Below are 10510 nucleotides of genomic sequence, written 5' to 3'. Positions count from 1 at the left end.
ACGTAAATGCAAAAACGGAGTTTTCGAAAATATCCACCCTGGCAGGCGTTTTTAAAACTCTCCGTTTTCAGTGACTGAAAACGCCGTTTACGTGTGGACGAAAGGTGCAAACGCATAGAAAAATCTGCGTTTTCAAAAATGGCTACGTCCACACTAATGCGTTTTCGTTTGAAAACGCATCGTTTTCTCTCCGTTTCGGCCTCCCGTCCACGGCGTTTTCCCCAATAAAAAACGCAGCGTTTCGGAAACGCTCTCGAAAACGCATACATTTCGAAACGGAGCTGTCCCGTCGCAGTGTGGACGCTCGAAAACGCAGACTTTCTAAAACGAGGATACATTTTAGTCATGTGATGCAGACATGTGACCAATTAAACAAAGATAGCGCAGGGTATTATACAGCAGTTGTTTTGATTGCTCTCAATTTTTTGACAGCCCTAAAAAAAGATTAATATCAGTCTGTACATGCTCCAGACAGCTTTTCTTCAAATTCTTTCTCACTCGCTTTTGCGCATGCGCAGGACTGGAACGTAAGCGTTTTCGGCCGTTTCAATGTGGACGCACAACTCAGTGAAAACGACTGAAAACGCTAGTGTGGACGCGGAGCGTTTTCAGACGAAAACGCCGTTTTCAAATCTATCCGGGCCTAGTGTGGAAGAGGAACTGGGCTAATTCTGAACGACACTATTGTACAGCTGCTTTGTGTGAAGAGAAATGATGCTTTGTGTCTAAAAAACACAATGATCCTATCGTTATTGAAAGAAACAACGTAATGTAAATATCACACCGAATACTAAATCCTGTTTGGATTCGTGCTTCAGGGCCTTTTCTTTGAAGGGTTGGTGACTTCATGGTTTTTGAATCTCTTTTTAAAATTATGATCATAAAAGTTTAAATTAATAATTTTAAGTGTATAAATTAGGTTTGATACTCACTACCAACAATATATTTGTAGCACAAAGAAGTAAAAGTTGTGACATTAGCACTGAATATTATATAATTGATAATTATGCAGACTCTGGGGCTTTCTTTTTTAAAGCAGAATTACATTTATCTGTTGTAGAGGGATATTTAAAAAAAAAAACCCAGCAGCAGTCTAAATGAAGAGCCTGAGATGTGCTCGTCTAAATCCGCTTAGAAACTCAATAAAGGCAGATTCTAGTTTCTTTTGTATTGAGCGTCTAATGAGAGCTGGATTAAACACAGACAGTCAGTGCAAAGTGAATCTAAGTGGAAACCTGAAGGAGATGCAGACGTAGGGTTTCCTCGTTTTTTTATTCTCACATCAGAAGAAGATACTTTGTAGAGTGGAGAAGCATTCATGGTTATGCAGCACCGTTAACAGCCAACAGAAGATATGAGAAGAATTTTGTTTCCCCTGCAAAGGCCAGGAGCACGTCATTAACAGAGCAAAGAAGAGAATATACAACATTACAAAACAGTGGTTAAGGAAATCATTTGGAGAAAAAAACAAAAACAATCATTCAGCTCCAGACATCACTAAGAGGAAAGCAACAGGACTATAAGTGTACAAATCAGGAGCCGTGAAGCTAATTTACAAAACCAGCAGCATGAGACAAAGACAGGAACACGAGGATTTCCCCACTGATCAGACCCTTCCAAAGACTGCAGACGGGGAACTCTGCTCAAACCTGAGCAGTCAGTGAAAACAAATGTAATACTGGACCACAGTACAAAGGTCGTGCATACAAATACTGTTCACATTACAGAGAAAGTGGAAAAAATTAATTCTGTCTCCTTTATCCACCTCACCTGATTTTTCTCTCATCGTTTGGCTCATTACCAAAAATCCCACCTTGCCTGAGTCAAACTGAAATAGCATGAATCGCTTTCATTACGCCTGCCCACCAGCAGGGGGCGCCAACTACTTAGAAAAGAAACTGGTTCTCTGAAAACTGCATCTGGTCACAGAAATGAAGCGCTGTGCATTAGAAAAAAAAAAAAAGTGCAAATGTGAATCAGATGGATTTAAAACATCACTGTAACTTTACAGAAAGCAAAAAAAACCCCAAACATCTCCATGTGTTCACAAAACGGTATCAGCAGAATACACCGAAGCACTGAGCGGCTCTACACACTGTACATGTGTAACTACTGAGAAGAGTTTTCAATGTCGGCTTTTTTGGCATTGAACGTGTGGTTAGATCACTACTTTGCTTCTTGTTTGATCAAGTTTAAATCAGTTTTCCATTTGAAGAAATGCTTCAGTTTAGACAACATTACAGACCTTTGGCTTCTGTTAAATAAAAGTTAAATTCAGCTCCTACATTAACACTAACGTCTGATATAACATCATATAAGAGCTACTGATCAGAGCAGATATTTAGCACCTCACTCGATATCCTCCCTCATGTTCAAAACACTGAAACGGATCAATCTCCGAGTTTTGACACTCAAATAACCCCTGAAGTGGAATGTGACAGACTTCAAGTGATACAAAAGACGGCTATCAAATTTCTCAAATACTCTTTCAAATACTTATGAATGTGCCAAGGTCAACAGCAAGTGTAAAAGTTCAAAATTCCCTTCCTCACTGTCAAAGGATTTTATTTTTTTTTTATTTTTACAAAACAGCTATAAAGTAGCTTTTGCTTATTGGCTTAAAAATCTGTTTTCCTTGTTAGAAAACAGTAAACAATTCACGGTCATTGTTTTCGTAAACCTTACGGCTGTCGTTGCAGCTTCAGCGGGCAGTCGAGGGAGTCGGCCCGCGCTCGGTTCGAGAGCACGAGTGTGGCACGACGGGAAGCGCCCTGTCCGAGGTCGCGATCACGAGTCGAGGAGGGTGTCGGAGCTGGGAGCATTGTAGAGGTACTTCCAGATGGCGTAGTAGTGCACTGCCGCCGCCAGCGCCACGAACATGTGCCAGATGGCGTGGGCGAATGGGATGACGCCATCGCTCTTGAAGAAGAAGACACCGAGGCAGTAGATGAGTCCTCCACAGGCCAGCTCGCTAAGCCCGTCTGTGTTGCTCTGCAGAAACACACAAAAATGGATACATGTAACATATTCATAAAACATTGCTGTTTAAAACACATTCCTGACTGTGCACTGATTGGTTGAATCAGTACAACCTGTCCAGTGAGCAGGCCAGTAGGGAAGAATCGGGCAACTGGTTTGAAGCAGCTAAACCCTAAAAATGAGATTGAGTAAACTGTTTTTTGTAAGCGCATTGTGGAGGGCGTCGTTTTCACGGACGGAAGACAAAGTCAAAAATAACTTTGCAAGAATGACTCGCTACACCTGAACAGCTAACCCAAGTGTGCAGGACATAACAGGAGCCAATGGACATAATGAAATATCAGAAAGTGGACAAAAACCCACAGAGCACCACAAAATCCTGCAAAATATTAACAATAAAACATGCAGCATGCACTGAAAAGGATTACTGAGATATGTGACTGAGACCAGTAGAAGCAGAGATTAAAACAAAGACGAGGCGCCACAGCGGGATTCAAAAATTATTTTTACAGCCCTGAATTGTTTTATACGAATCATTAAAACACAAAGAAAACTTTAAATGCATCGTTTGTTTTCTGTGAACTCTTGTCAAACACTCTAAAGAGGAAGTAAGACACACTGCTAACACCTCCACCCTGCAGCTGCCGCATGTTCTGTTTATCTGCTGAGACGAAGAAGTGATGTGAGGCTTTAAGACTTAAGCTGAATGTGATTGTGCTTGTATTAATAAAAATATATATTACCATTGATGTCACCACAGATGCGGGAAAAAATCCCATCGTCAAATAGAAGGCCAGCTCAACGAGTTTATACCTGTGGAGACAAAAAAAAGAAAAAAAGCGTGTTTACGAGGTCTGCAAAGGAAATGTGAAACACAAGCAAGGCGGGGAGATGTTAACCTCAAACTGTAAGAGTGAAAAAAAATATTCATACTGCATTTATATAATCTCGTTAAAGTAGATTTAAAAAAAAAAAAATAAAAAATTAAATAAATATATATAAAACATAAAAATAAAAAAAGTTTGAAAGAAAAGTTTCAGCTTGCTTCTCAGCGACTCGAGCTACTTTATCTTATCATAAATCACCACAAGATGCGGTTCAATGACAAAAACTAACAGACATAAGAAAACAATGTTTATCCTCGTTGACTCGGTTGGACAATCCGGCTCAGCTATTGTTGTGGAAACCTGCAGGGGACAATATTTAGGGCATGAAAGGCGATGCGGGCCCATTACCGTGACTGAACGCAAACAATGAGATGGAAGACAGACAGCTCGTCAAACCTGCCCGAAAACCTGCACAAATCTGCAAGATCTGACACAGGCGGCGTTTGGAGGACGTGACAAAGTGAAATCATGAGACAAACGGATTTTTGGGCATGAGTGTAGAGTTTTGAGACATGTTTTGTATCCAGGGAAGAGTTTCGAAGGACTGTGGTTACTTCAGACTAACACAGAAAGACATATTTCTAGCTAGTGTGATTTTTCTTTCTTGGCTTTCTCAATAAAATGTAAAAAAGAATGAAGAGTGAAAAATACTTGGTGAGCTCACTGTGACATAAACTCACTTTTCATGGTAGTTGAAGACATAAATGGTTCCAGCAGCAGCCATGAGCCACACAAACCAGCGCATGTGTGCTGCGAGGGGGCCCAGTTCACGCAGGTTCAACCTGAATAAAGATGAGAACAAAATCCAAATGAGATCAAATTAGACCTCCGTGTACGACTCAAGTCCAGAGGAGTATATCATGCTCCCTGTCTGACACTCACCAAGGTGTGTAGGAGGCAGCAATGAAGAAATAGATGACCACTCTGTCACACATGTGAAAGCAATGCTCCACTGACCTGAAACAGACGACACTCAGGTTTATGCCTTTTTCCTCGACAAGCATCATTTTCAAGCTCACATAGGGGGAAACATTTCCGGCTAACAGGAAGTGAGATTGTGTTTCCATACCAGCAGTGAGTAATTTGCGAGTGTATGGAAATTATTGTCTGAGCAGGACAGACAAAGAACCACAAACAAAAAAAATAACAATGAGGTCACAGGTTATTTGTTTGCAGCGTGACGCAAATGCAAACAGAGTGAATTGGCTAACACGCTACAGGTAAACAAAAGAAGACGGGACATACGAGTCACCACACCAGGTCAACATTTCACGGTATCAAAGTATGAGAAGCATCACACCACACATGATAAAAAAAAGTAAAAGAATTAATGAAACGGAAAGAGCTTGGCATGAAGTGTGAAACCTCGTGAAGAACACAAACACGCTAAAGAAAGAAAAGCATGATGGCAACGGTGGAGTAACAGAGTAATGTTAGTTCCACTGAGGACAAGAATATCTTCTCTAGTGTTCATACTGATTGTGTCCACAATTACTCGATACACAGTAATGCTGTAATTCGCAGCAGCGTCTGAATATGTAGTATTATGTCCTGTGCAGTGAAAACCAGAGCAAAAATGATCGAAAAATGGCCGATGGATGAGAAGAAAGCTGGCAGCGAATAACTAGTATTTGTAAAGCAAAGCAATAAAGAATGATGATTTTATTCATTTAGCTCACACCAAACATCATATTTTAATTATTTAATAACAAGAAAACAAAGGAGTGACCAAACGTGTCTTTTCCAAAAAGCTCACGATATACGGAGACTGATCGTATGTATGAAAGCTTTTATTAGAACACTCACTCAAGCTAATACTTTAAATTCCATGAGATGACCTCAAGCACAGATTAGAAGTGGCCCATGAGGGTCTGTCTGCTTTTCATCACTTAAAATAGCCCCAGGTCTTTTTTTTATGGATGCACGAAGCAATGATGAGGACAGGAAGTCAGAGAAATGGCACAGAGAATATGGCCAATTTCCAAAAATAAAGGAGCCTGTGCAGACTAAACGCTCCACTTTGGAAACACTCGTTGTGTAAAGGATGGAACAAAACTATGACAAACACACACACACAAGTATTTATGGCATGAATCCTCTGCCTGAGTGCTTACTATTGCTTCAGTCCTCACCTCATGTGACTCTTCTTCCAGGTGATGATATGAAACACGGTGGAGACGAGGAAGAGGGCGCACAGGCCCATGCCGTACACCCAGGCCGTGATCCTCTCCCAGCGGTTGTCCGACAGACAGTGCAGCAGCGTCATCCCCACGAAGGCTGGCACGATGAGGAGCTGCAAGGATGAGGGAGAAATCACAAAATGAATAAATTATTAAGACATTGTAAGTTAGAGAGCAACTGTGAGATTACACGGAGGCATAAACAGTTTGGAGCCACTCACTGCATGGGTGTAGAAGTTTGCAGCATGCTCATAGCAGGTGGGCTGGTAGCGGCAGTTTGCAGAGGCCCGTCTGTTCATGAACCTGAAACACACACAAAAACAAACAGAACAAAACATTAAAAGTTATGAGACCCCACAGCACCTCACCAACAAACGCACCTTTCAGCATCTGCACTTTAAGAGGGGGCAATGTGGGTTTAATTACATCAGAGGGACAGCTCAGGTGGAGACAAAGTTAGATCTGTGAACGTCCCTAAAAAAGGATCCAAAAGAAGAACTTTTATGTAGACAATATGTGTACACTGAATTTAGTATTTTGATATGTTTTACATTTATTTATTCATTCATTCATTCTATCATCACATATTACACATCCTGTGCAAAACAATTAACATGAGTTACACGTTATATATGTGCCTGGCCTTTATTCTTATCACTGGAGCCATCCTTCCAAAAAAACAGAAATACCACCAAACAAATGAACAACAATATTCTCACATTTAACTCTTAGAAATTTTTGAAGTAAATTATGATTTTGCTTTAAACTTTATTTAACAATAAACCAAATCATCATAAGCAGTGGCTCAGTGTGATCATATTAAATAGTCTAGAATTAACAACAACATCTGCCATCAGCTTATTTTACTGTCTCCAAACCAAAAGATTTAAATTAAAATGACATATAACGCAGAAAATAGTGTAAGATGTAAGACGAAGCCAGAAAATGAGGCTCAATTTTTAACTAAATGTTCGAAAAATACTTAGCACTCGTAGACTGAGTTAGTAATGTTAAATCACAGTTTAGTTCCAGTTTGTTAAAATGTAAATGTTTCGATACTTCAAGGATTTAAAAGTGAAAGTTCCGTTTGTTTGTCTAAAACAGCTCTTTGCTAACGGCCAGTAGGAAGAGGAACCTAAACACTGAGTGCTTTATAAAAGTATGTAGCATTAAAATCTCCCTGTATTTTCTCCAATCTCATCCAGGCACAACCAAAAGAGCATTTTTCGTTTTTCAGATTTCCGCTTACCTCTGAAAGCTGTTCACACGCTTCATTCCGGTGTCTTTTTTTAACTGAGGGAAGCAACGAAAAAATGGACCACAGCCAGCAAAGTAAAGAGCAAAGGACCAGCTTTAAAGAGGGAGGGATAAAACAATAAACTGTCCTGACAAGCCAAAGGAAACGAAAGGCCTAGCATTAGCTAGTCGGCTAGCCTTCTGCTTTTCATAAGCTAACTTGCACTACGGCTACAAGGCACCGGCAACATTAATACTCCTGCTACAAAGGCACCATTTTAGTCTTTTTCGTAATACCATTCTGCAGCAAATACTGACTCACTGCCTCTTCTTTACGCAATAAAGATCCATAAGCACCCCCTGGCAGCCAAGACAAACCAAAAACACCCCCGCAAATAAGCAACCCCGCCGGCCAAAGACCAGCTGCTACCCGCTGATCTACTCAACAAAAAATATGATTTCTTTCTGAACAGCATTAAGTCGCAGCAGTGGTGAGATGCTGAGTGGCACTGTATGAGCCAATGAGGAGCCACGAGGCCGGAAAACGGCCAATCAGATCTCAGCTGGGCGGGAGGAATGTGTCACTTTTGGTTGACAGTTAAAATACTGACAATGGCACAGTTTATGGCAATGATCGTTGAAATAACAATAATAATAATAATAATAATAATGATGATGATAATAATAAAACATAATTAGTCTTTTCACCTTCTAAGACGCGTAAGGCTCTATTGAAAGTTAATTAATAATTTACCAGCACTTTTACAGCTTTACTACAAGTCATTAATATGCCGGTTCTTTAATAGTTTGGAAAGATTTCTGGCTGCTGTCCATCATCATTAAACTTCAGTTTATTAGGAACTGTTTGACCTTTGACATTAAACTCTGTAAATATGGGAACAATGGTTTCCCAGCCATTTTTGGTTTGTTTAATTTTTTACTGACATCCTGTGAATTAAAACGAGATGTTGAATTTGTTTTAATGTTTCGTGTAAATTTAAACCACAGGCAGGACATTTACAAAAGTCTTGTTCTCCAGACTCTGCACACTCAGTAGTCTGCTGCTGTTCTAGTAAGCAAAACAAGCTCTGTGGGAAGATCTTCTCAGATGGGGGATGTGGTACATATCACAGTTGTTTTGCCTACAGTATGCAGTCACCATGAAATCTTAGCATGTAATGCTTTAACTCAGTTTCACCTTCTTCTTGCAGATATTAATCATATGACAGATTTTACAGTAGGCTTAAAACACAAAAAACAGGCCCCATTATCTTTAAAATTTCTTATGGTGCAGCACGAGTTTATGGAGCAGCAGACTGACTCACACAGGCACAGAGTGAACTACACACCGTATCACACTGTGACAGCCTTGTTACATAATAGCACCACAACTTGACCAGTGCCCCTTAGCTATAAGAGAGCTGTGAGAGAGTGTTTATGTAAGACTGAGGTAAAATCCTTCGGATTAATGAAGTCCGTGCCGTACAGTTTTAGCTTCAGAGCATTCGTTCCATCTTCTCTGTCTACGAATGTTTTATAGCTCCAAGAACTTGTATATTTTTAGTAAATACCACAAAAATCTGGCTATATTGCACATCGGAAATTGAACACCCCTCTTGGGTGTGTAGCCTGTCACAGTAAATAAAAGTCAGCACACAGCAGTTACTGCACCAGTGAGGGCAGAGAATAGGATTGATCCAGACAAAGACAAACGGCTCATTGTGTTGGTGGACGTTGGCACAGACAATGGGAGAGTGCCAGAGGCCATGTGTCAAAGGACAATGTCTTCTTCTGTTCGGTTTCTCTCTTCGTTGACACTGACCTGAGAGCTGCAGGTGGCAGCCTGTCACAGCAGCAAAGGGTGACTCCCTGTCCCTAAACAATCCAGGTCTGTCTGTGTCTCACTTGCACTGATCGCCTTCTCAGCTGGATGGAGTTTCCCTGCTGTGTAACCTGCACTCTTGAATCGCGGGAGCAGCTGTATCAATTTGCACCTGCTCCTGTCACCATGAGGGCAGTGACTGGATTTAAAGCTGCAACTTCATTTTACTGGCTTCAATACTGTCATCATGGAAAACAACACCCAATGTTTAACCAAAGCCCCACTGTTCAGAACATCAAGCAGATTTGTATTTTCCTTCTATCTCAACTAAAATAAACCAATAACTAACTAACTAACTAACTAACTAACTAACTAATTAATTTGAGCTGTTGTGTTCAGTTAGAGTTAGAAACTATCATTATCAGTCTTTTGAGTCACATTTCCAGCCTTCTGTTTACTGTCCTTTAGCTCTGTTTTTGGTCGCTACCATTCTTCCTCAGCTGCTACACGATCGAGTACAATCATCAGGTTCTCTGTAAATAAGTGACTGTTGCATTTGGAAAAAACACAATGAACTTGAAGAGTAAAAGTATGGAGTAGAAAGCTAAACAATGGCCTGAAACTCACTCACAAAAGCCCAGAAGAACTGCAGAATAGTCCAGCACTAGTTATTTGTTATTCTTTTATCATATACCAGACTGGATCTTTTTTAATTGGTTTCCCTGATCAGACCTCTTCTCAAACTGAACTTAAGAGTTATTCAATGATTTAGTGAGAATTAAGATGAAAAGTTATAAAAGGGAGCAAAGCAAAGGACCCAAATGGTCATTTTACTTTGCATTTATTGTGTCATGGAAATACTACGCCTCCGGTGCAGCTCGACCAACAACAGCCCAGTCAGAGAATTCAGATGAAGCAGCTTATGTTTCACTGAGTCATGAAGCTCACGCTGGAGACCTAAAAGCCTTTTTACAAACTTCTCCATGTGTGTGAAATTATTCCACAGGACCTGTGAAAAGATCGTGATGCGTTACTTCTGTCCTGTTAGCACTGACGCACCTGTGAGAGCAGGATTTACCCAGCTGTCAGAATGATTATAATAAAGAGTTATTACACTATTACACTAACAAACTACAGCTGCAGCGCTGCTCTGACAGACTTTGCATTTTATTTTTCTACAGTAAAAATTTGACCACAAACACACGCGCGGCAGAAATCTAAGGTTTCAGTCTGCTGAGTGTAATATTTCATTCCTACAATCATTTATTGTTTGATTATTTTATAAACTAATTGGATTAATCCAGAAATATCAAAAGCAGACTGGGAAATGTTTATATAATTATGGAAATTCCTAAATTTACTACTTTATTTTGAAAATGAATTACAACAGCAATTTAGAGTAAGCT

General features: G+C 40.2%; 1 protein-coding gene across 1 annotated transcript; it reads right to left on the bottom strand.

Annotated features, from left to right (window-relative positions):
• Positions 1-1253: 1253 nt before the first annotated feature.
• On the bottom strand, positions 1254-7752 carry mmd (monocyte to macrophage differentiation-associated). Its single transcript, XM_031732221.2, has 7 exons — positions 7296-7752; positions 6268-6349; positions 5999-6159; positions 4749-4823; positions 4547-4648; positions 3723-3792; positions 1254-2991 (listed from the first exon to the last, which is right to left on the bottom strand). Exons 1-7 carry the CDS (start codon positions 7319-7321, stop codon positions 2788-2790), a joined length of 720 nt encoding a protein of 239 aa, XP_031588081.1. The 5' UTR covers positions 7322-7752; the 3' UTR covers positions 1254-2787.
• Between the last annotated feature and the right edge of the window lie 2758 nt (positions 7753-10510).

This window comes from Oreochromis aureus, linkage group 4 (genome assembly GCF_013358895.1).
Source record: "Oreochromis aureus strain Israel breed Guangdong linkage group 4, ZZ_aureus, whole genome shotgun sequence".
Lineage (NCBI taxonomy): Eukaryota > Metazoa > Chordata > Actinopteri > Cichliformes > Cichlidae > Oreochromis > Oreochromis aureus.
This window is presented reverse-complemented; position numbering and strand designations above follow the sequence as displayed.

Excerpts from the sequence above, each read along its gene's own strand:
- mmd (XM_031732221.2), bottom strand. The coding sequence starts at position 7,321 with ATGAAGCGTGTGAACAGCTTTCAGAG. Across the intron at positions 6,160-6,267 it reads CAAACTTCTACACCCATGCA|CTCCTCATCGTGCCAGCCTT; the intron begins GTGAGTGGCTCC and ends TCATCCTTGCAG. Across the intron at positions 4,649-4,748 it reads GCTGCCTCCTACACACCTTG|GTTGAACCTGCGTGAACTGG; the intron begins GTGAGTGTCAGA and ends ATCTTTATTCAG.